The 26,562-nt window shown below is 39.9% G+C and overlaps 1 protein-coding gene across 2 annotated transcripts; it reads right to left on the bottom strand.

Moving 5' to 3' along the window:
* Positions 1-5,711: 5,711 nt before the first annotated feature.
* On the bottom strand, positions 5,712-22,499 carry acp1 (acid phosphatase 1). Of its 2 annotated transcripts, none has more exons than XM_085372487.1 (6): positions 22,443-22,499; positions 20,809-20,882; positions 20,102-20,215; positions 11,825-11,886; positions 10,934-11,039; positions 5,712-5,963 (listed from the first exon to the last, which is right to left on the bottom strand). In XM_085372487.1, exons 1-6 carry the CDS (start codon positions 22,483-22,485, stop codon positions 5,886-5,888), a joined length of 477 nt encoding a protein of 158 aa, XP_085228613.1. In that variant the 5' UTR covers positions 22,486-22,499; the 3' UTR covers positions 5,712-5,885. The 2 variants fall into 2 exon arrangements, with proteins under 2 accessions (XP_085228613.1, XP_085228614.1); XM_085372488.1 differs by lacking the exon at positions 20,102-20,215 and adding an exon at positions 19,925-20,038.
* Positions 22,500-26,562: the final 4,063 nt, after the last annotated feature.

Genomic DNA, 26,562 nt, shown 5'->3' with positions numbered 1-26,562 from the left:
CTGCCTTGACACCCGCACACGACTGTATCCACTGCGCGGCTTTCCCACGCAAACTACTCCGCCGCAGGCTATCTCGCCAGGCTAACCTGTCGGGTGGCGACCCTTTGCTGTGTGAGGCTGCTGCAGCGCAAGGAGAAACTGAGATGCCCGATGATTTGGCCGCAACTGGATCTCGACATGCAGGACATGTGCAAGCGCGCAGCTGCTAGGCTCAACATCCTGTGGCCCGCGATACAAACAGAGATTGTAAAGTCTCGTTTTGACAGAAAGAAATTGCCAAAGGCGAAAAAGACGGGGAAGCATGTGTTGCCTGTTTTCTCGGAGCTTCTTGATGAGATAGCGGTGACGTGGAAAGCAAAACCTTACAGCGAGAAACACCCCATCGTGGGGAGCTCCCTGCTGGATTGTGAGGGGATGGAGTCTATCGGCCTCCGCCAGATGCCACAAGTGGAGCCGTTGGTAGCAAGCCATCTTCACCCGAGACGTCTCTGTCCTCATCGGCCCCATCTCTCCCCTCCAAAACAGACCGCTTCCAGTCTAGCCTTACAGATAAGTGCTACAAGGCAGCGGCTCTGTCATTAAGCTGAGCTAGAAGAGGACATGCACGGGGCGACCATGGCTCAGGGATTGGGAATCGCATCTGTAACCGGAAGGTCGCCGGTTCGATCCCTGGGCTCTCTGTCCTGGTCGTTGTGTCCTTGGGCAAGACACTTTACCCTACTTGCCTACTGGTGTTGGCCAGAGGGGCCGATGGCGCGATATGGCAGCCTCGCTTCTGTCAGTCTGCCCCAGGGCAGCTGTGGCTACAACTGTAGTTTGCCTCCACCAGTGTGTGAATGTGAGAGTGAATGAATAGTGGTATTGTAAAGCGCTTTGGGTGCCTTGAAAAGCGCTATATAAATCCAATCCATTATTATTATTATTATGACAGCTAAACCAGATACCACAGTGTGGGAAGAGATCTCTCATTTCCACGGCTGTGATAATGCAGATGAGCCCGTCACCTCGCTCACCTGTGACAGAGGTGACGGAACACCGAAATGGCGTATGTTTCGCGCTGCAACCAAAAGGGGGTGCCAAAACGCCATCTTCGGTTGAGTGGCCAGTGAGCCCTCTGTCTCTCCACATAAAGAGCTGGGCTACCTGCACTCAGTCAAGATGGGTGCTGAGGTCATTGGAAAAGGGCTACAGGCTGCAATTCAATGTCACTCCACCACATTGCAAAGAAATCGTTTACTCTCGTGCTCTGGGCGAATCTGCCACTTTTCTCCTGGAGGAAATTTCCACCTTGAGAGACAAAGGAGCTATAAGAGTTGTCCCTCCCGAGGAAATGCACAGCGGATTTTATTCAAGGTATTTCCTTGTGCCAAAGAAAGGGGGGAGGGGCATGAGAGCCTTCCTGGATCTCCGTGCCCTGAACCGGCATTTAAGGACATACAAGTTCAGGATGTTGATGCAGGCGACTGGTTCACATCAATCGACCTGAGGGATGCTTATTTCCACATCCCCATATATCCCCCACACCGAAAGTATCTAAGATTTGCTTTCCAGGGGATAGCGTACGAGTTTATAGTCCTGCCTTATGGTCTCTTACTGAGCCCAAGGGTGTTTGTGAAATGCACCGAGGCAGCAGTGGCCCCGCTCAGGGAAAAGGGCATTCGAGTCGCCACATACATCGACGACTGGCTGGTGGCAGCCCCAACCCGCCAGGAAGTGGCTTGTCACACAAATGCTCTCATACACCATCTGGAGAGTTTGGGTTTCCAGATAAACGTGGAAAAGAGCACATTGAAGCCAACTCAATGCATTACTACTTTCATAGGGCTCAGCCTAGACTCCCTCCGGGTGAGAGCTTTTCTGTCCCCAGAGAGAACAGCGGCCATACGGTCATCCCTAGCACTGTTTCGCAAAGTCAACACAGTGACCCTCAAACAGTGCCAGAGGCTCCTCGGTCTGATGGCTTCTTCTCTAGTGGCGATAACACTGGGACACCTGCACATGAGAGGCTTTCAGCGCTGGGTGGGCTCGCGGGGACTGGACCCTCACCGAAACGGCCACTGTTGCGTGAGAGTCTCTGCAGACTGTTCACTCGCTGTCCGCGAGTAGAAGAAGCCAGGTTTCTTGTCTCAGGGCATTGCCATGGGGGCAGTTTCAACCAGGAAGGTGATTTCCACAGATGCCTCTCTTTCAGGCTGGGGGGCCACCCACGAGGGCAGAACAGTGAATGGGGAGTGGGGCCCTCACATGCGCTCCACCCACATAAACTGTCTGGAACTGCTGGCAGTTCACCTGTCGCTAAAACACTTTCTCCCTTGGCTGAGAGGTCATCATGTTTTAGTGAGGTTGGACAATTCCACTGTTGTGGCCTACATCAACAGACAAGGGGTCTGGGGTCCCCCAAGTTACACACACTAGCACACAGACTGATAGTCTGGAGCAGTGTCCACCTGCTGTCACTGAGAGCAACTCACGTGCCGGGAATCTTGAACTTTGGAGCAGATCTTCTCTCCAGGAGCAATCTGCTGTATGGCGAATGGAAGCTTCACCCAGAGGTGGTGAAGCAGATCTGGCTGCGATTCGGTCAGGCGACCGTGGACATTTATGCATCCAGGGAGAATGCTCAGTGTCCCCTGTTTTACTCGCTGCACGATCAGAAAGCTCCACTCGGGGTGGATGCTCTAGCTCACGAGTGGCCGAGAACCCTCCTCTATGCTTTTCCCCCAGTGGCCCTCATTTCTCCAACTCTGGCCAGAGTGAGGGAGAGAAGTCACTATATCATAGGTGTCAAACTCTGGCCCGCAGCCTAATTACATTTGGCCCGCGAAGCCATACCAAATTACTATTAGAGCTGGCCTACTGGTATTATACAGCTAATATATATATATTGTTTAGTATTAAGCTTTGCTTGTTCCATATTCAGTTTTTCAGCAAAACGTGTTTGAGTCCATAAGAAAAGATTCATTCTTATATTTGGAGGAATAAATATATTTCAATAAATATTAACGTTAGCCCGCGACTTTGTTCTAGTTTTGAATTTTGGCCCACTGTGTATTTGAGTTTGACACCCCTGCACTATATGATCCTGATAGCCCCCACTGGCCAGGGAAGCACTGGCTGGCGGAGATTTTTCAGCAGCTGTGCGGCCGTTACTACTACGCAGAGATCTCCTGTCTCAGGCACGGGGGGAAATATTCCACCCCCATCCAGAGAGGCTAGCTCTATGGGATTGGCCCGTGAGTGGTTTAACCTGAACACGGTGGGGCTCCCTCATAGTGTTATCGACACTATTCAGTGTTCTAGAGCATCGTCTACTAGGATGCTATATGAGCACAAGTGGCGTGTGTTTGAAAGCTGGTGCTTAGAATCACAGGCCATCCCTTTTCAGTGCTCTGTGGCTGTGATTCTGTCATTTCTTCAGGCCCTGATTGATAAGGGTAAAGCCTTCTCCACCTTCAAGGTGTATTTGGCAGCAATTTCAGCCTGCCATATTGGTTTTGAGGGGAAGACTGTTGGCCAGCATCCCTTAATATGCCGTTTCATGAAGGGTGCACGGCGTAAATTGCCTACATCTAGAATACAATACAATATAATTTTATTTATATAGCACATTTAAAAACCCGAAGGCACACGAAAGTGCTTCACAGTAATATGGAGAGTCAACATAAGTGTCTAGGCCGTTGGCTCCATCGTGGGACCTTCCCATAGTATTAGCTGCGCTCTCCTGTTGCCCATTTGAACCCCTGGAACAGGTTGAGTTAAAATTTCTGTCCTTGAAGACGGCTCTATTGATTGCTTTAGCTTCAGCTAAGCGTGTAGGAGAGACCCACGCTCTCTCAGTGCATCAGTCATGCATTCAGTTCTCCTCGGATAATACGAGGCTCAACCCTGCCTTTATCCCAAAGGCCGGCTTTTTACCCACCACCTTTCTCCTCAGAGGAGCAACAGCAGCTGCATACCTTGTGCCCAGTCCGTGCTCTGCACACACCCAGAGTGTCAGACAAAGTGACCAGCTGTTCGTGTCCTGGGCTAAACCACATATGGGAAAGCTTGTGTCTAAACAGCGCCTCTCCCATTGGATAGTAGGAACAATTTCCCTGGCCTATACTTCGGCCTCCTGCTGGCTTGCGTGCGCATTCCACTAGAGGTTTGGCAACCTCATGGGCTCTCTTTAGGGGAGTTTCTATTCCTTCTCCCCTGTGAAGTGCTGTTGGGGACAGTTGTCTTCTTAACAGGCATGTCTGGCAATCTGGGAGTCAGTATTTCTCCCATAGTGAGACACGAAACGAATGCTATGAAAGAGAACTTAAAGTTATGTATATAACCCCGGTTCTCTGAGTAGCATGAGTGAGTGTCTCATCGGACCGCCCTCCTTGCTATGGAAGCGAGGAAGAGGTGGGCTTGTTTTGAATGACATCTGACGCTATGTCAGCCTATTATATAGGGAGGCACTAGCCCCTCCTGACATGGGCGTCACTTAGCAGGAGGCGTTCCCATAGTGAGACGCTCGCTCATGCTACTCAGAGAACCGGGGTTATATACATAACCTTAAGTTAGCTTTAGACAAACCAGCTCCTTCCCTATATTGACTCTCAACTGGGCTAGTGAACTAATTTTTGAATGTTACTTTGTATCTGGCATTTAGACGAGAGCATGTCGGAAATCTCCCCATTTACGTCTAGGTAAGACAGCTATTAAATATGATTTCAAAACAATGTCAAACTACTCTTTAAGCTATGCCAGAAAATCAGTACAAGTTATTTAGTATGCAAATTAATTCCCTGGCTTACTTTCCCCAACATACTTTATTTCAGTGCTAAATAAAACAGACTGGTCTTGCCTGTGTCCAGAAAAAGAAGAAAAAAAATCATTAAGTCAGGAAAAAAAAAGTTGTGTTCTCATATTTAAAAGTTAAAAGCTCCTAAGGTTTACAGATACACAGCTATATCTACGCTAAAACTAGAGTCATCACCAACTGGAAGCCCTCCAGCCACCAGTTGATTCATCTTGTCTTTCTACTCCACTCTTGTGTAATGATTTGCAGCCGTTTTTCCTTGCATCTATCTCTATCTGTGGTGAAATTAGTCTACCATTGTGAAGTGCACTGAGTGGTCATTTGTGTGGGTGATTTAGAGACCAAATTTATTATAACACTGTCGCCACTTCTGACTTAAGTGATTGCTGTACTGAGAAGATTAAGTTTTGCGTCTATTAAAAAAATAAAATTTTTTCACTGCTGTTTTTTAAAACAAAACAAATACATGCCATGTTCTTTATACAAACCGAACATCTCCCAGTATATAAAAATAATATGTCAAGAGAATATCCTAGCCATCAAGCACTAATGGTAGCATTCCCTTTGATCCCAGTGTCAGCATTTAACCCATACACCTCTATTACTACTATAGCAATAGCCCTAATCAATGCAAATAGCTGACCTGATTGACTACCTCCCTGGACTTTTTTTGGGGGGGAGGTAACAACGGTAAAAACAATAACAATAATAATATTTATAACAAGGTGCAATAATATTTAATGTGCAATATGTATGACTGTGCAATGACAACAAAGAGTTATCTTATATTATCTTATCAATTTTGTAGAATTTTCAGGAAACAAAAATTGACAATGTGTAAAAAATAATAATAATAACAAAAGGAACTTTAAACTGTCACACTCACTTTATTTGTTTTATTAATCAATTGAATGTACAGTCTGTTAACTTGCCCACACAATACTGTTCTAAATGTACATTATGCGTACACCAAAACAGGTAATCTGGTGGTATTTAGTATTTACTCACAACAGAGTTATACATATATTTGTGTAAGTATATTTAATTGAGAACCCATATTTATTCATACATCTAAGACATGTCAATGTAGATGTTAGGAGTTCTTCTCCAGGAAAGCTTTGCAGCATCGTACACACTGCTCATAGACCTTTTCAAAGTCTTCATCACTTCCCTAAAAGACAAAATTAGGGAGGGGGAGATTAAAATGATTTAGCCAACTATTCATAGCTCGCAATCACTGGAATTTGTTGTCTATTGCACACAGTGAAAATATACAGTTATATGAATGGAACAGAAGTACGGCCTGCCCTCTGATGCAGGCTGGATACACCCAAATTATAAAAAATGACAGTTTGTTACTCAACTGAGAAATGTTCTTATTCCGAGAACCAAATTGTCAAGACTGAAGCCAAAAGGGTTTTGAAATTCTATTCATAACTATTCAAAGTGGTATTTCTCGCTGAGATTTACGTTTTTAAAAAAAGAATTTGTAAACACATAACTACATTGAATTTTGTGATTCCCTAATAAATTTATTATTTTGTTAAAATTATTTATTATTTTTTATATATTTTATAAAAATAAAAATATAAAACATATTTTATATTTGTTTTTTCCCCCCATTATCTGATAGAATTTTCTGTGTTAGGGCAAACAAGTCCTTCTCCCACATTGCATCCCTAACTTATGGGGTTCCACAAGGTTTGATCCTGGGTCCACAATTATTTTCCTTCTACATTCCATTTAGCTGGCATCATTAAATCCTTTTCTGACATTTTGTATCACTCTATTCTGATGACATTCAGCTGTATCTGTGACCGTGGATGTGGACCTAAGCAGCTGCAGAGGCCACTGTTTTCCTGTCTAGGCTAAAATGTTTTCAGTGGCACCATTAAGTGCTTATAAAATAAGTAACTGTGAAATTCATAGGCTACGTGGTAATCTTCCTAACATGTCAGGTTATGCCTTGTCAAAAAAAATATTTGAAATGATTTGTTATCACATCAAAATGTTTAAGTACGTAGAGTACAATGATTGTTGTGATGCTGAATTGGGTTTTTAAGCATCGTGTAATTCTATTGTGTACTAACTACTAAATTGCTGGTATCATGACATCCCTATACCAATGATCCAGCACTGTATGAGTAGCAGCAGCAGCATTTCTTGTGTATTATGTGCAGAAAGATGAATGATGAACACCTTCACATTGTATAAAATAAAAGAATCAGAAAGTTTGACATTGAGTTAATTTAACCCATTATAAGTAATCCAAATTGTTCTATAATTAAGTTCTTATTGTTTAATTACGAATTAACAAACAAGAAATAAAAAAAATGAAAAGTCGATACCTACATTTTAAAATATTCCATTAACAATCGCTCAATGCAACTGATTGAAAATAATAATAGAGCTAAGAAACATTTAATAGAGAAACGTTATTATCTGTATTTTAAATTTTTAAAGTTTACAATGGCCGTTTAACACGTCTCTTTCCTCCTCTTCAGTTCACATCATCATGAACTCATGTTTGTAGTCTTGTCACAAAACTTCATCTTGGTTTAAATTCAACTGTTATTCTCAACTGATTGAGTGAGTAACTACACACCTGTGACACATGCCACATACTCCAAATTACTAAAATATAAATATTTTAATAATTCCATTTGTAAAGGTACGTCTGACACGCACACTCTCCTATTATGTGCAACATCTGCAAAAGGGCAATTACGGACAATCCAGAATTCATGTGTAAAAACAACATAATTCTTTATTTATCCTGACACACGGACAGCGATTGTTCTCCCCTTTTTTGCTCGCTTGGCTGTCATGCTATGTGGTTGCTGGCGAGGTACCAATCCAAGTACTTACATGCCTCCAAAACCACATTGACTATAATGAGATTTGGTAAAATTACACAAAGAAATACAGCGTCCAAAGCCAAAATCACACAATCCAATACACTCAATACAATCACATAAACTGTGGTCACTCTTTCTTCTTCCAGCTGCATCACTAATAATTCATGACTGTTTTATTTAAAGTCCAAGTTCTTACGGGAAAATCAAAGACATAGGAACTATACAATATAATTCATCTAAAATAGCTCTAGCCACACACATTTTTCATAAAGACCACATATGAAAATTATTACTTATTATAAGATCCCTTGCCATTTATCTAAATAAACCAACCATAAAAATATATTAAAGTTTAAATGGCCACAGGAGGTTAAGATTTTTTTATTTTTTTTTTAAATGTCTATTGTCAACACTCAAACTTTCAAAGCCTTCCAAAGGTCTCTGCCTGTACTTTTCCAATTCTTGCCTTTTTCACTCATAATACTCAAGACAATAAAAACCAGCCAAGAATCCATGTCCAAATCATCTGGCAGGACTCAAAACATCTAGGGAACAAAAAGAACTACCGAGCCACGGACTGTGAAAAGCTTACCAATGTGAAACCAGAAAACATCTGTTATGGTTCCGTAAAACTAATATATTATGGTGAGTGTTGGTCTGGAAAGGCTGAATACCACTTTTTTGTGAGAAACACAGCTATTTTACTAGCAACCGTTCATTTTGTTTTGGCGCTCTTTACTGCATCAATTGTGTCTGGATTTCTCCCTGCAGACAACTTAACTCTTCCACTTGCACCTGAAGACTGATCCGGTCCATCCAAAACCATAAATATACTTCAAATGACTGCTCTGTGTGACATTTCCTGCCCTTTATCTTGTCCATAGAATTTTTCCCACGTGATCCTTTGAAGAGAAACACAAATGTTACAGAATGGGCTGAATGTAGCTTTTTTGTATCTACTACAATTACTGAAAGAGTTTGACGTTTTACTTTGAAATACTTTTTTGGGCTTTTAATCAGGATTCTTATTATGAAAAAAAAGTTCTTCCCGCTTTATTGTCTCTTGTATATATTAGATTTCATTTTTTTTGTATGTTTGGCTTAAAGTTCCCCCTTTTCACATTTAGTGCACAACAGAGTTCATTTAGACACCTTATCACTAGTAGAAATACTAGATTGGGTTTTTGCCTGGGTAGAGAGTCTAAAGGGCAGGTCAGATGATCCCCACTCACACATTAGACTAGGGATATAACAATTCATCGAGTCACTCAAATAACTCAATTATAGGAAAAAAAACCCTCAATACAAATTGTTTTAATTCAATGCTTCATTTAATCCACAGCTCGGTAGCGCTCAGTTGTCACCATGTAAACGTGATAATTTTACCAGCATTTGAGACTAAAAATAGATGTGCAATAGTAATGTATCTAGGGCCACGCATGTGAATAAAAAAGTATTACAACATTAAGCTCATGCAGCCCCCAGTTTTTAAATAAAAACTGATAACTGATAGCACAAACACAGCAGACAAGATGACATCATAGTTTAATGTGGAGCCGGAGTTTGTCTGCACACACGGAGAAGAGCAAAAAGGCTGAGCCATTACTGAAATGGTGAGCTCAGGTTAAGTGAAAGAAAATGTTTTTTCAAAACAGCAGTCCATGTAACTGTAATTGCCATAAAAACCTATATTAGGAAAAATATGGAAGGACCTTTTAATCAAATCATCTGTTCAACAGAAGAAAAGCGAACTTGATGTATACAGTTAGGTCCATAAATATTTGGACAGAGACAACTTTTTTTCTAATTTTGGTTCTGTACATTACCAGAATGAATTTTAATTGAATCACCTGACTTGGCTATTCAAGAATATTTGACTTCTTTGCTTTAATAAACTCCTGGGTCCTGCTTTGGCTGTATGTTTTGGGTCTTTGCCCATCTTTATTATGAAATGCCGCCAAATCAGTTTGACTGCCTTTAGCTGGATTTGAGCAGTATATCTCTGAACACCTCAGAATTGATTTGGCTGTGCCTGTCCCATTTCACATCATAAATAAACACTAGTGTCCCAGTGCCACTGGCAGCTATGCATGCCCAAGCCATCACCCTGCCTCTGCTGTGTTTTACACATGATGCGGTATGCTTTGGATCATGAGCTGTTCCACGCCTTCTCTCCATACTTTTTTCATGCAGTCATTCTGGTAGAGTTTGATCTTGGTTTCATCTGTCCAAAGAATGTTTCTGACAGAACTGTGCTGGCTTTTTTTTTTTGTTTCATGCAGTCTTCTCTTTATGGTAGAGTTGGATATTGATACAGCTACCTCCTGGAGAGTGACGTTCACTTGGTTGGCTGTTGCGAAGGGGTTTCTCTCCACCATGGAAATGATTCTGTGATCATCCACCACTGTTGTCTTCTGTGGACGTCCAGGTCATTTTGCGTTGCTGAGTTCAACAGTGCTTTCTTTCTTTCTTTCTTTCTTTCTTTCTTTCTTTCTCAGAATGTACCAAACCGCAGATTTTGCCAGTCCTAAAATTGCTGCAATTTCTTGGATGTTTTTTTTTGTCTGTTTTTGCAGCTTAAGGATGGGGGATTTCACCTGCATGGAGAGCTGCTTTGACCCCATGTTGTCTGTTCACAGGAAAATCTCCCAAATGCAAGTACCACACCTCAAATAATTTCCAGGCCTTTTATCTGCTTAATTGATAATGATATAACGAAGTAACTGCCCACACCACCCCATGAACTAGCCTTTGAGTCAGTTGTCCAATTACTTTTGGTCCCTTCAAAAAAAAAAAAAAGGAGCACGTGTTAAGGAGCTAAAAATCCTAAAACCATTATCCAATTTGAATGTGGATAGAGATAGTCAGGAATATGCACTTTTCCCTAGCAAGCTGAGGTTGCCGTCACTGAGTAACTAACAGGTCTTTACGCCTGCATGAATTGGGCTTTAGCAATCAATTTCACAGCAAGTGCCAGCTGCCACTCACCAACCTTTCAGAGAATGCACATTTCCCCTTGGAACCATTGGTTGCCAGAGAGGTCTCTAGGCCTTTGTGGTTGAGACCTTAGCATGGCACTTAATTTAACATGCCAAATGGTATAGATATTTAAAATGAGTTCTTGTGTCTCCCTTAAATGTAAGTAAAGGCCTCTAAATGTTGCATCTTGTAGTTTTACTGGCTTTGGCTTCTTTGCTGGACCATCTCGCTACAACATTAAATTAAACATATCCTCTAAATTTGAGCAATAAAGTTGAACATAGGGATGTGTTTGAATACTTACATAATAAGGGTCTTGGATGATCAGCTGCTTCTGGGGGTCATAAGAACCAAGAAGCTCAATTTTTGCTGTGTAGTCTTTCACGGACTTTGACTTCCGTTTCAAGTCACTGCAAAGGTGAGAGAAAACAAGTAACTCCAAAAGAACAGAGCACGAAACAAGGGAGGTTTGAGCACCTCTGGATTAAAGAGGTCACATGCTTCTAAATATTCGAGATAATGTTGTTGTATAGTGTTTATTGTCTGCTTCTTATTCTAGCATTCCTCTAATAATAATTACATTCATGTCATTAACTTTAAATCAGTGATAAATAATAAAACGGTGTAGTCTGGAAACATACAGAGTACATAAATGAAAAGTAACACCTTAACATGTTTAAGTCAATCCCAGACAAAAGCAGTAGGTCAAAGAATTAATGAATTCTCAGTCTGGCCAACTTAAAATTTGTAGGAAACAAAGTGTGCAGGGGGAAAAGAAAAGACTGCCCCAAAGAGCAAAGACGAGGCATCCAAAGAACTCAGTAAGCTGCTTACAGATCAGATCTGCTGTGGGCATGTGATCTCAAAATGATCCTTAAACGTTCAAAGTAGCAAAAAATATCCCTCCCCCTGACCTCTGCAAAGAGCTTAAGAAAGGATATTGGTCATTAAAGGGAGGCATTCTCCTACAAGGCATTTATAGCTCAATGTCCCCACCATTTTTATGTATGCATGTGAAAGAACAGCACAGATAAACGTCATGACAGCAGGACACACTAGTTTGGACCGTTACAAGACAAATGTTTTTTGACACTTAACACATGACACCAGCGCTTTCAGTGTCTAAGTATCCAACCGTGATTGACACTCTTAGAAAAAAAATAAACACTGCTGCTGTGGGCTGAAATAACTCTACCTCAGATTGCTCTCGTCCATGCACAGAATGTGCTCAAAGCTCATGAAATCTTCCTTGGTCACCTGCAAGAACAACAAAACAAATATTACTTTTGGCTCTGTGTGGAAATTCAGTATGACCAGCTGGTCCTTCAAAGAGGGCTGAATGGGTTATGCAGCTAAAAGAAAATAAAAAAGCAGCTTTTTCACTGACACATTAAACCTCTAAAGACAAGAAAAATAAGACAACTCAGATCTTATTAAATCATTCATTTATCATCTGCCTTTTTAGTAATAGCTTTTGGATGTAGTTATATTATGTCAATATTTTTAATTACGTTTCATTGTTCGTAATGGAGGCCAGCATCCATGTGCTGGATTCCAGCTGCTGTTACATGCACAAAGAATTTTTAAAACATAAATAAACTAATGTTGCATTTTCAACAAGTCACACAAGCCTTATTTTCCCATCTATTCCTCCTCCCTCCTTCTCCTGCTCAATGGCTAACTCATTTTAACGTGAAAAAAACAAGGTCGCGTTTATAACAACTTGAATTCTTGATTCTTGACCTAGAGGAAAACCAAGTTAGGGAAAGGAGCACGTCTGTATGCCTGTGGAGGGGTTTATACAGTTTTCACTGCATTCTGTGATGATTTAATGGCACAAGCAGCAATAAAAACAAAAAGAAAAAAATAAGAAAAACAGGCAACACCCCGAATACTTTTAAAGTATTTTGACAGTGGATTTATAGGAATGCCAAGGAGAAGCTAAGGGCAGAGAGAAACAAATGAGAGCACAGAGGCATGAATAAAACTCCCGCATAGCTCCAGATGTTGACATATGGACACAATAACAGTGACAGCTTGTAACAGCAGACGGGTAAAAAGATGTTCATTACAAATGTTTTCGATTATATTCACGCAGCGAAACGCTCCAGCCACTGCAGTCTGATCACTGTATTTCACCCATTCTCACACTTTCACATCCTCTCTCTCACACACAATGATAATCTGTGTTGATCATAATCTCAGTGCCTGCTTCTTTCACAGTGTAAATGAAGCAGTGGTAATCCTCTATCAAAAAGTCTTGTGCAAGACCTCCTCACAAAGTTGACAGAGAGCTTAGTTTGGTATCTGAAATCTTTGGCTAAGAATGAGCAAGGAGGTTTTTATGGAAAGCAAAGAAAGAGTCGGGAGACACTCATAGAAAAGTGATTGGAAATCTAAAAGTTAATGGTTCTTTTTAACAAAAAAGAAGAATTTGACATGTCACCGTGCATGTTGGTTTACCGTCATACTTTAACAAAAGAGGTACTTGTTGATATGTGATTCAGGAAAGCTGTAAATTTATTTTGCCCTATATCTTCATTCAACAAGGTTCTTCTATGTGAGGGAACAAAAACCTTGCACGCCTGGCCAGTCAGCCACTGAAATTTGCCTCCTTGGTGACACTTCAGACATTTGCGTCTTTAGCCTGTGGTGATAACAAACATGTCCTCTTGTTGTAGTTAAATTTCAACATATGCTGAACTTGTTAAGTTTATAAAAGGAGCAAAAAACAGACACTCTGTAATGTAGTTGTTAGTAGATTTAAGTGTTTAGTAACGCTCTCGTGGTTATATGGAGTACAGTCTGAAGACACTTAATATATTTATACACTTTATATAAGGTTATGGGTGATGGGGAAAATTATAAAATATTGTAACATTTCATTTATTAATATTTATCCAATTTCATAAAGGTTTTTTCGCAAGTGGTTGCCACTGCAAAGAGCTCTGTATATCCAGTATGGCACCGATTTTTATGCCCTTATGCCTGTCCTTTCCGATGCAACCGTCCCAGGGATTTGTGTGTTCTTGCCTCAAACTAAGGATCTTTTACAGGTTAGGTAAATGTGATAACTACTACACTGTAAAGCCACCACTGATCCTATTTGTGGAATGAATTAACTAAGAATAAATGGGGGGAAAAAGCAAGTAAAGATGGAAGTAGTTAAGAGGCATAAAAGGAAAAAAAACAATCAAAATGCATAGAATGAAACTTTAAAATGATACATATAAATGAATAATGAAAACGACACATAATAAAGCCCTAAAAATCATATGGATCTGTGTGATATATAGTATACATAACTCAATTTCTTATAAAGAAATAGTAGCGGAGTGATTTTAAGTTCTGTTTTACTACTCTGTGGGGAAACAGTCTTAGAAAACACAAAAAAACAAAACACTAAAACACTGCTGTAAGCAGGCACTAGGGCTGTGCGATAGGACCAAAATCTCATATCCCAATATAAGAATTCTATCATCTCGATAACGATATAAATCACAAAAATGTAACATTTTCTGTAAATTCTGTGAATCTCGGGCAGCTCGACTTGCGGGAAGTGTTTCCAGCTGCGCGTCATGTAGCTGGAGTCGAGTGTTTTAACAGATGCATGAAACGATACATTTTTAGACACAAGTTGTAACAGCCGCAGTTTTCTTTGTGAGTATTTATTACACAGGGTGCTGCGGGGAAAAGCCTGTTCTAATGTTTGAGTCTAAGGTTTATTTTTTAGCACCTGGCGGCTCTTTTTTACTTCTCATCCGTAAATAATCTGCTCTTTCACGTGATTCAGTTTATTTTGAAAAGTCTCAACAGGATCTTGAGCTTTATTGTGAAAGGTTTATGTGGAACATAAACAAGCAGACACAAGATGGTGTTACCGTCGTTGTTGCTAACCACAACGCATAAAAACAGGCGCTTGTCCGTAGTGTGGTTATATTAAATATAAGAGAAAGAGAGAACTTGAAGAAATTAATATAGCCACTACAGTGACCATCAAAACGATGAAAAAATATTGCCGTAAACAGTTTATTTTGCGACACCACGAAACAAACAATAGCTAAAATGAAACGATAAACGTTTTTATATCGTCATCCGATCTATATCGTTATATCGAACAGCCCTAGCAGTAGGGCTGCACGTAGGGCTGCTCAATTAATCGAATTTTAATCACGATTACGATCTGGGCTTTCAACGATCATTAAAAATGACTGAGCCGATTATTAGCCCCTCCCTCATTTATCCGCGACACCTTAAAGGCCGGTCCGTGAAAATATTGTCGGGCATAAACCGTCCGTGGCGCAAAAAAGGGTGGAGACCGCTGATTAAGAGGACCCGAGGGAAGCTCAGAAAGCTAAGCAGAAGTTATTTGGAGAGGAGAGTGACTGCTGTTGGTTGAAAAGACAGGTAAAAAAAAAAAAAAAACTTCAGTGGTGTTGCACACTATTTTACATTATTTTTTTAAAGTCATTGTTAACCCTTTAAAGCCGGTCAGAGCAGCACGCTCCGTGTTGTGTAACTATTTTTAAATCCCTGTAGAACCTGAACCGCGTAAGCTAGCGCAATAATTTGTTTTGCATATAAAACCAGAGGAGTTGTACTTACATCTGATGCCATCAGCTTGTCCTCGGTCACGGTTTCCTTCCACATAAAGCTTTGCAAAAATTGCATAAAAAGCGCTTGCAGGAACAAAAACACAATATTCCAGAAACACGCTTTGCCGATCCGATCAGCTGTTCATAACACTTCCCACATTGAAACAGTCGTCAGCACGAACTACCGCATATCCGCCATTTCCTGGCCGAATCCGGAAGTGACGTAATTTTCGCGGAAATTGTAGTTTTTTACTCGTAGGCCTTAAAAGCCTATACTGGTCATGTTTGACCTTTCTGAATAGTTTCTGTGATGCTTAGAACTCGAATTGCACTGCTGGAAATAGTTTATTTTGATGCACCTGCTGTTTTCTTTGCAAATTTGCATCATAGGATTGTTTTTTCATTTTTCCTGCAGTATATAAAAATTGCTGTATCTCCAAAATAAAACTATGAAGACACTCAAAATAAATTTCCTGTTGTTGTAAACTATTTTTTGCAACTTTTTTGTATTTAAAGTTTTGAGGGATAAACCCTTAAATTTCTCCAAGTAGAAATATATGTAAAAAAAAAAAACAAAAACGATTTTCAATTTTTTTGTAGTTTATTGCACTTTTTTGCAATTAATATAGTTACTATGGACTTAATGAATACATATTATTTAAAATATGGGCTATAACAGTTGTATAGCAACTTGAAATGCTCCCACAAATGGCACTACAACATGTAAAAATATAATATAAGCTCTGGCGGACTTGGTTCTATAGTAGGTCTTAAAGGGTTAAATAAATATCGTCAAATAATCGAGATCTCAATTTCAGTGAAAATAATCGTGATTATCATTTTTGCCATAATCGAGCAGCCCTAGCTGCACGATTAATCGTTAGAAAATCGCGATCTCGATTCATACTTATGTGCGATCTCATTTCCAAATGACAACGATTTAAAAAATAAAAAAGACGACGACGATTGTACCGCATTTTGATCCGGGACGTAATCTGCATGAAAACAAGCGCTCACTCTTCCTGCTCAACGAATGACAAGGGCGGAGCCTTATACCACGTGATACAGAAGCTGTGCCGTGTGATGCTAAAATTAGCAGGGAAAAAACAACAGAGAACACGTCAGAGATGACGAGAAAGTGACAGGACAAAATCCGTCCCGGTCAACCACCCAAACATCAATAACGGGAACCTTATACAGCGCTTCCCTATACCCGTCGAACTCCCGCAGGCACAAAGAAATTACGGAGGCTATTACTTATCACCTGACCAAAGATATGGCTCCCATCAAAACTGTGCAAAACCAGGGATTTAGGAAAATGATAAACACCCTAGACAAACGCTACACAGTGCCGTCCAGCAACTATTTTTCTATTGTTGCACTACCTGCTCTATACACGCAGTGTCGAGCAACGGTGGAGACGGAATTTCAAGCAGTGCAACATTTTGCGGCAACAACAAAACGTGAGACATCTGTTGTTTTTATGTTTATTTATTGTTTTTATGTTCAGTCTCAACTGTTACGAAGTTGATGTGCAGTTAATAAGTGCAATAAATATTTATACTGGAAAAGAAAATCGTGAGAGAATCGTGATCTCAATTCTAAGCAAAAAAATCGTGATTCTCATTTTATGCAAAATCGTGCAGCCCTACCTAGCAGGCACATCTACATTTGAAGTTAATTATCTGTTTGCACACCAGCTTTCACTTGTGTTGTCGATTATAGTTCTAGCCAGTAATAAAATATAATATCTACATAATATCTACTTACAGCTATCATTAATGTGTGTTGAAGAAGCATTCCTTAGGAATTATCCAAAAAATAACCATTAACAGATAAGCTAAGATCTTTTCTTCATTAATTATGTTTGCACTTTTGAGTAATGGTGGGAAAAGGACGAGAATTCAGCTTGTAAAACTTATCTGCACAGCATCAATGCTGAACTGGTGACAGGTGAAATTAATGTGATTACTACAGGATGATGGTATTTTGGCAAAAAGTGTTCATTCCTCAAGTGTTGGTTTTACGATAATCAAATTGCAACTCTCTTAAATCTGATGTCTGGATGTCAAATTTTTGATTACCCTAAGTTACTTGTTATGGATCACTTTGAAAAATATGTGTTTATAAAATAAACACACTTTTGTTTATTTGGGGATACACAGGTCTTTAAACGAGCTCCCAGCTGGCCAGTTTGCTTGGACACTGGCCACGCCAGGCCTTCAGCAAAGTTGGAGGGTGGGTTATTAAAAAAGAAAACGTGGCAGAAAAGAGTGCTAAAGAAAAAGAGGAAAAAACAAAGACTTGTCAAAGCTTATTGTGTGGATTTGGTTGGGTTTAAGCCAAGGGTTGAGCCTTCCCATCCCTGCTTTGAGGAGATTAGATGAGGGTCTGACAGAACTGGTTTGCAGTAAGCCAAAACAAGGAGATGGGAGATCTCAAGTCTAGGGTGAAACACCGGAGATCTCTCAGTGTTTAAGGGCACTGGGGAGTAGGAGTTACTGTAAGGAGAAGCCAGCGCAGCATAAAGCCTGAAGCCATACATGGACAAACATCTTGGTGTAATTTCAGGCCTCTTTAAGGATTAGAAACATCTGTGCAGTGATGCTTGCTACACTGGCTTCATCAATATTTCACAAACGTCACAGGTGCCATCAACTTGAACATTAGTCTAGACCAGGGACTGGCTATCAGCTTCTTTATTACACTCAAAAATACTACCCCAACTCCTAAAAATGTTATACAGTTTGTGATATGTAAATAAAAACAGAATATTTTCTGAAATCCTTAAGCTGAGAAAATGAGCCATTTTAAGCCATTTTGCATTGATGGTGCAACCCATCTCAAAACTCGCGACAAGTTCGTGTTTACCACCGTGAAACAGCTCCTCTTCCTTTAACAACAGTCCATAAAAAACTGCAAAATGAGGAGACCGGCTGCTGATCTTTGGGTAAATTATTTTCTTTCCTTCTTGTCTGGTATAAGATTCTAGTTGCTCCACAGTCCTGGGTGTTCTTTGTCATATTTTTGGTTTCATGATGAGCCAAATGTTTTCAGTCTGTGAAAGGTCTGGACTGCAGGCAGGACAGTTGGGCTCTTCTTCTATGAAGCCATGCTCTTGCAATAGCTGCAGTATGCAGTTTGGAATGGTCTTGTTGAAATATGCAAGGCATTCCTAGAAAAAGACATCATCTGAATGGGAGTATATGTTATTCTAAAACCTGTAAAATAGCTTTCAGCATTGCTAGTGCCTTTCCAGATGTGCAAAATATCAATTCCAAAGGCATTAATACACTGCTATACCATCAGAGCTGTAGGCTTTTCAACAGAATACGTATAACCAGCTGGATCGTCCCTCTCCTCTTTACTCTGAGGGACGCAGCATTTTTAAGAAGAATTTTACATTTTAATTTCTCTGACCACAGAGCAGTTTTCCGCTTTGCTTTGGCCCAGAGAAGACTGTAGTGTTCTGGATTGTGCTCACGATTGGCTACTTCTTTGCATGACTCAGCTTTAACCTGCATTTGTGGATGGCATGACGAACTATGTTTACTGATCTATGCCTATTTTTCATGCAGTGCAACCCGAGGGGCCAAAGATCACAGGCATCAAATACTGATTTTTAACTTTGTCCCTTGCGCACAGAGTTTTTTCCAGATTCTCTGAATCTATTATGATTATATCTTGTACTGCAGATAATGAGATATTAAAAGTCTTTAATGTTGAGGAACATTATTCTCGGCCCTGGCCCAACATTTTTTTGAGACATGGTGCTGCCATTAATTTCTTAATGAACTTATATTTACATTAAAATGGTTAATTTTCCCAAGTTTTTATGTTCTATTATGAATTACATTTTGGCTTAGCAAATATGGCAATTAGTGTATTGGGTTTATACAAACAAACTTTTTTTCTTTTTTTAAAAGGATTAGATAGCCAGTGCCTCAAAATGTTTTTTTAAAAATGTAGGCCCTTTTCCAAACAGGTAAAATTTACTTCAGACAGTTCTGTGGAAGATCCTGTTCTAGCGCATCTCGTTAACTCATGAGCAGGTTAGCTGACAGTCTCCTTTTCAAAAGAAAACCAGTTAAGCAGCTATCCCCAAGCAGTACAAACACGTGTTTCACTTCCTTCATGCTGCTGTTTGGGCACAATGTCTTGCAGTCTTAGCAACAGTCACCCTTCTCTACTAATTGAAAGATCCAAAGAGAAGAACAAACAGCACAAACCAAAACTTCTAGCAGGTGGAAAGTTGGTTCTTGTGATTAGAAAGCTGACTACACAGACCTGGAGAATAGGTTTCTAGGATGACAGACTCCCTGGTAGGCAGCTGACTGACATCAAAAACAACCACAATAGCTATTTAACAGTTCTTCTGTAGACAGAAGAAAGCATGATGGAGCAGACTAACAGATCAAGACCTTCAGAATAAAATCCAAGTGAAACATAGAGTGTAGACCAGTAACACTCAGCTGGTCTGTGAGCAACATCCATGCTACCACAAGAGGCCAAGATGCCTGAAAATCATCCTGTAATTAAGAGAGAAGACTGCTACCTACTCTTCTTACTCACTGTTTTAAGTATGTGACAATTTATTTTTAAAAATGTGATTGAGCAGCATTACATTCTCACATACACACGCACGCACACACACACACTTTCCACTGCAGTGACAGCAGCTGTGGGACGTCTGGTTGTACCTGTCGCGCCCTGTGGTCCGTGTCAATGCCATGCTTCCTGAGGCAGGCTAGACCGCGGGCATCCGGTAAGCTGCCTAGATTCCAGTCTGATGTGGCACCACTGTCTATGATCCACTGCAACAGAGAACAAAAAGGGGGCGCTAGCTACGTCTTGAGAGAGGTGGTGGGTGATCATACCTGCCTGGCCACATGCCTCATGGGCACGCCATGCCTCTTCATGCAGGCTTGACCACGGTGGTCTGGAGGGTTTCCTATCTCATAGGTGGAGGTGGCAGCACTGTCTATCCTCCACTAGGCAGAACAAAGCACGGGAATCAGAAACTCAACAAAACCGAATTACAGTCTCATAAAGAAAGAAGTTTCTGTACAGAATAAAGGGCAACTCCACATTTAAACTGAAGGTAAATGTTCCTAATCATCTTTAGAGACTGTAAGCAGGTCGCTATTATCCAAATTGAATTCAGTGAGGAATTTTGAACTTTCATTTTTTCCATTTTAAATCAATGTACTGCAGTTAGTAGCAAAAGTTAATTTCATATAGAATTTCTCTCCAGAGACCAGGACTTTAAAACTGCGAAGTTAATACTGCCAAATTAAAAATATATATTATCAACCAACCAGTATGAAGAAATAATTTTCCTCACTAATGCCAGAGGAAATATTTTTGAGACTAGTTCTTGATATGTTATTCATATTGTAGTGTTATACGTAATATGTAAAGGGCTCTTCAAACATGCAACACTGAACAGAACATTTAAGGTGAGTGGCTGACACTTCTGTTGTCATTTCCATAGTTGTATCAAATGGCAGGAGTTATAAACAGAAAAAATGTGTACAGCAGATCTGTAGTACGAAATGAAAACATATGTCAACAATGACTTTACCTGATCAACGATGCCACCATCAGTTGCCATCTTCCTGAAGACTGCTTCAGCAATGGGGGATCGGCAGATATTCCCTGTTCAACACCACAAACAACACCACCATATTAAAGGGATAAGGATATATTTAGAAAACTGCAATATCCCAGTGGTAATACACATAACTTCAGTATATCATAAAGATATATGTATGATATTTTAAAATACAAACTTTTCTGTATACGGTAAATGGATTTCGACTGCTAAAACAAAAAAGAAATGTATTGTGAAACTGACTTTACTTTCGGACTGTGTCAACAACTAAAATGACTTAAAATCTTGAGTCGAGGCCAGATATTGATTAAGCTTTTTTCTTTCTTATTCTGTGCACTGTGATTGCTCCCTGGGACAGCATCTGAGGCATAACAGACGAAAAGGGGCAAAACCTTTACAATATTTTAAAACCTGAAAAAATATTTCTAAAACTTAAGCTCATATTTTAACATGTAGACCCATGCAGAAGTCCAGCATATTACTGGCAACATCCAAAGACAATGGATTTACTGTGCTTATATAAAACTCCTATTTGAAATACAGTCGCAACTTTGTGAACAGTGACTTTTTTTTTTTCTTTTAAATGTCCTAAACAAAATCTAGAATCTCATAAAAGATCTAATTGAAGAGCAGACTTTTGGCTTAAATTTAATGCAATTAACATAAAACAAATTAATTAAAAATATTTTCAGGGGCTTAATTAGTCAAATTGAATAAACCATAAATAAAATGTTCACAGCTTTTGTCTAACCCGCCTAATTATCTGTGCTGTTTTACAGAAGGCCAGTACTACTTGAACCCTTCCTCCAATTAGGATGTCGACAGCACCAGAGGTAAAAGTATGCAAAAAAAAAAAAAAAAAAAAAAAAAAACCTAAACGGGATGCTTTAGTAAATGGCTAAAATAACAACTAATCTGTTAATGTCCAAAATATATAACATAAAATCTATGTGTGTCTTAACATGTAATGTTTAAGTTACTGTTTTGGTAGTTGCATCAAGCAGTTTCTAAAATGTTTGATCACGTTTAGTATTTTTTTCAGGAAACAGTCCATTGGTAAAGTAAAATCCTCTGTAGAAGCTTTAATGAAATGTGAAACGAATTATAATGAAAAATCTACCACTCAAATTAATAACAGAGCCAACCTACACTCTGCTACATCTTGAAAACTATTTCAGAATTGGACGCATGTGCTTCAAATTATCTGCAGTGACGTTTCCGTGCTGAGGTGAGTTCCTGACAGCTTTCACTTTGGATTCTTTGAGCTTAGACACGTATCTCTCCAGTTAAACACGTATCTCTCCAGTTAAACACGGACACCTTGCTTGACGTTTACACATAAGGCTACAGCTGATTAGATACCAAACATACACACATGGAAGTTAAAAGTTTAAGAGCCTTAAGTGGAAAGTGTGTTTGGCAGCTTCGCGTTCATTGTAAGGCAGCTAGTACATAGTTAGCACTCTGAGGTACATCTAACGAAGCTCATTTCATTTATTAAAATGCGATGAGTTGACCTGCTGACAGAATGACATGTTTGCTTTTAAGCAGTAACACGTGTAAGTTTTAACTGAGGTTTTGTGGGTTTAAAAGACGTCTCTTACCCAAACAAACGAACAAAACCGACTTTGTACCCGTCGCCGCCATGTTGAAAGGTCCTGTACGACTACGACACCGGCTAACGTGGCGGCCAAGTACTGCCTGAACAAAAGTATAGCACGCTGACAGTGCTGAAGGGTTCAAGTATGAACCACATGCGCCTTAAATTTAAAGAGTATTACTCTCATTTACATTTACATTGGAAATTATAAGTGATACCAGATATCTGTGAATATATATTTTGTTTGTTTGTGTTTTGTTTTGTTTTTAGTTGACATACAACCCAATGTAGTCCTACTGTTAGTCCTAAGCCCATATAATTGGGGACAGTAGTATCAGGAAGTCCATCTGGTGTAAATCTGCCAATTTGACGTGATGATATGTTGAGGGATGGAAATTGAACATCTGCTGAAATATTCACAGAACAAAATATTGCACAAAAAAATTTAAACATAATCAATAGCAAATAGCAGCAACAGCTGCTATTTGTCTGCTCACACTCTTAATTTGCATTTATGGTACTGACAGCCCACGGGTAGAAGCTGTTCTATAAATGTACTAACGAAGAAGAATGAAGAGAGTATGACTGAAAGATAGGAGTGCGTTGAGAAGCTGATGAATCAGAATCAGAGAAACTTTATTAATCCCAGACGGAAACTGAGTTGTCATAGCAGCAAATATACAACAAACACAAGCACGCACATAAGATTAGTGTAGAAACAGAGTTATAATAGATAAATATTAAAATAAATAGATAAATATATGGATATAGGTATACATATAAATATAAAAGGACGAGTATGTGTGGAAATATTTTGCAGTGTACAAAAGTGACAAGGTGCGTTGAGGTGTGATTAATTCTGTTCCACATGTGTGGACCTGACCCAAGTGGATGAATTAAAGAGTCTGATAGCAGCAGGAAGGAACGACCACCTGTAACGTTCTCTCAGACAGCGAGGGCGAAGGAACCTGTTGCTGAAACTGCTCTTCAGATTGTCCAGTGTGTTATGGAGGGGGTGGGAGTCATTGTCCATGATTCCCAGCAGTCTGCCAGCATTCTGTCACTGATGACCAACTCCAGGGTGGCGAGCTTCATGTCAACAACAGACTCTGCCTTCCTGATGAGTTTGTTCAGTCTGTTTGCGTCCTTTGCTTTGATGCCTGCACCCCAGCACGCCACAGCAAAGAAGATGGTGCTCGCAACAACAGACTGATAAAACATGTAGAGCAGCCTGCTGCATAATTTGAAGGATCTGAACCTTCATAGAAAGTAAAGCCGGCTCGAACCCTTTTTGTAGGCAGCATCCGTGTTGGCAGACCACACCAGCTTGTGATCCAGTTGAACTCCCAGATACTTGTAGGATGTGACTATTTTGACATCAGTCCCACGAATGCAGACAAGGGGAGGGTCGGGATCTGTTTCTGCCAAAGTCCACCACCAGCTCCTTTGTTTTGGCCACATTCAGCTGCAAGTGGTTCTCCTCACACAACCTCATGAACCATCAATCATTCCTCTGTACTCCTCTTCCCTTCCCATCTCCACGCTTCCAATAATGGCCGTGTCATCAGAGAATTTCTGGAGGAGGCACATTTCTGTGATGTACTTGAAGTAGGCTGTATAGATGATGAAGAGGAAAGGGGACAGAACAGTTCACTGGGGTGCTCCTATGTTGCTCTTCAGACTCTGACACACAGCTCTGCAGTCTCACAAACTGCGATCTGCCTGTCAGGTAGTCAAATGGAGAAAATGAGAGACAGGAGCACTGATGGAGTAACTGATGGACCTGCTCTACCACCTGCTCTACAGCCACATGACTCGTTGAAGCTAGTTCAAGAAGAGAATCAGCAATATGATTTCATGCTGAGAAAGAACACTACAGATGCAGTGTTAGCAAAGATTAACACTGTGGTACTGCGTGAGGAAGTTAGGCGTGGCAGAGAAGTATGTGAGGGTGGTAAAGGACATGTATGAGCACAGTGAGACAATGGTGAGGTGTGCAGTAGGAGGGATGGATGGGTTCAGGGAGGTGGAAGTTGGGATTATATCGGTATACACTGGCTTTGAGCCCATTCTTGTTTGCAGTGGTGATGGACAGGCTGACAGATAAGGTCAGACAGAAGTCTCCATGGACTATGATGTTTACGAGCATTTGGAAGAGAGCCTGGAGAAGTGGAGATGTGCTCTTTAGAGAAGTGGAAAGAAACTTAGTAGAAGTAAAACAGCATATGTATGTGGATGACAGTGAGACAAGTGGAAAGTTCAAACAGCAAGAAGCAGAGGTCAAATGTCTAGTTCTGCTGGTTCATTATGAGTCAGTAAAGGACTAGATGTTACAATCCCAGACAATGCATTGCTTTTAATGGAGAAAATCTTGAGGGATGGTTGTTATGAGGAAAAGCAGCCCAGAAACTTTACCACATCGTTGTGTGGCACAACTTTAGTTCTTTTACCCAAACTAACCTGCCATTTTCCGCAGTTAGGTTTAGGGATTAGAGATCTGATCTAAATTGTTAAAATTTGGGACACATCGTCAGTAGTGGACCTTGGATTCATCGGGTGTTTCGGCCATTATCGCTAGACACCCTCATCCAAGGAGGCCCTGCCAGGGTTGATCAGGCCCTGGAGCATGTCAATAGTTTATGTTAAAATAAACAATTAAAGGTGGAGTGGAGAATTCAGAGTTATAGAAGTCCAAGCAAAAGACAAACCTCAAAATTAAAAACTAGACATTGCAGGAAAAATTGAAGCAAGAAATGTAATGATAAATTTGAGGCAAAGACTTGCAAAAGACTATTTAATTCTGGTCCCAAGTCGTCAGCTTCAGACTGACTAAAAGGGAATAATCAGAAGAGCAGGAACCAAAGTGAAAAAGCATGTAACATGGCAAGAATCTAAGTGTTATGTACTGAGATCTGAAAATTTGCTGTGCCATGCTTTTTAATCTCTTTTTCTGCTTCTTACCCTCACCTTAGCCAGTGATGACGTCTATTGCTAATTGAAGGGGACACACTAGTTCTAAGAAGAAGCTCAAAATGACATGGGTAAATAGACTGTAGAATGACAGATCAAAATATTACCTCGAAAAACATTTTAAAGAGCAACCTGCCAGGAAATTGTCAAAAAAAAAAGTTAGTTTTAGTTGGTTTTCTTAAATATGTTGCTATTTAAGATAATCTTCAGTGTTTCATTAAGTGAAGCAAGTTTAGGCCTGTGATTCACCTTTGAGGAATGTCTTTTTTTAATGATGTCTTTAAGTGGAAAACCTAGCAATTAGATGCAGGTGGTATTATCTATATCCACCACTGGCCCCAAGCCTAATCCCCCCTTCAATGCCAACTCGAATATGATAATGAAGGATCAAAGCTGTGTAAGTTCAAGCAGGTAAACAAATGTATCTGGATAACAAATTTTTGTATGCTTGAATTATTTATAGGTCAGTGTTAAGTGACTTAAACAAACAGACAAAAGACATTCCTCTGAAAATGATCAGGTACAATGACTGGACTGAAAATTATTTAAAATTCAGCCAGTATCCAAAGAAAATAGGCCCATGAAGTATGTTTCAAGAAGGATAACAGTCATGCTTTCTGTGTACTAGTTTCAAATAATTATAGCATTTAAGTGATTCTCGAGTCATTGCATTTTTATGATATTTACATTTTAAAACAGTTCCTTCCTTGTGGAAATAGATGTTGTTTGCTCATTTCCTCTGGTTTGCCGCTGTATTAAATATGCTTCATTACTAAATTTAAAACACTGTACTTAAGAAATATTATTCCTAAAACCATGTTAAAGGCTGTAATACAAAACAGTCTTTTTTTTGGCACAAATGTCAAAACACAATAAAACTACATTAAATTAAAAAAAAAATGGAATAGCAAGCACTCTGCAAGTTCAGACAGTATTTATTATAAATATTTCAAAAGAAATGAACATTAGTACAAAACAAGGCTGTTTGGCGAAGAATGGTTTCAATGCATTTTAATGGCTGGCTTAACTGTTCTGAGAGCATGAATGAATTCCTGGAAAAAATGCTCCTAATTGACTGAAAAACAGCAGCTTTTCATTATTGGTCATAGCATGCGCTCATTACCATGATCGCCTTCTTTTTCTTTTTTTCCCAA

Source organism: Diplotaxodon limnothrissa, linkage group LG15, assembly GCF_057381915.1.
Source record: "Diplotaxodon limnothrissa isolate DT_005_m linkage group LG15, D_limnothrissa_male_GT1.1, whole genome shotgun sequence".
In the NCBI taxonomy this organism is placed as follows: domain Eukaryota; kingdom Metazoa; phylum Chordata; class Actinopteri; order Cichliformes; family Cichlidae; genus Diplotaxodon; species Diplotaxodon limnothrissa.
Note: the sequence above shows the minus strand (reverse complement) of the source record. Positions and strands in the feature narration are given on the sequence as shown.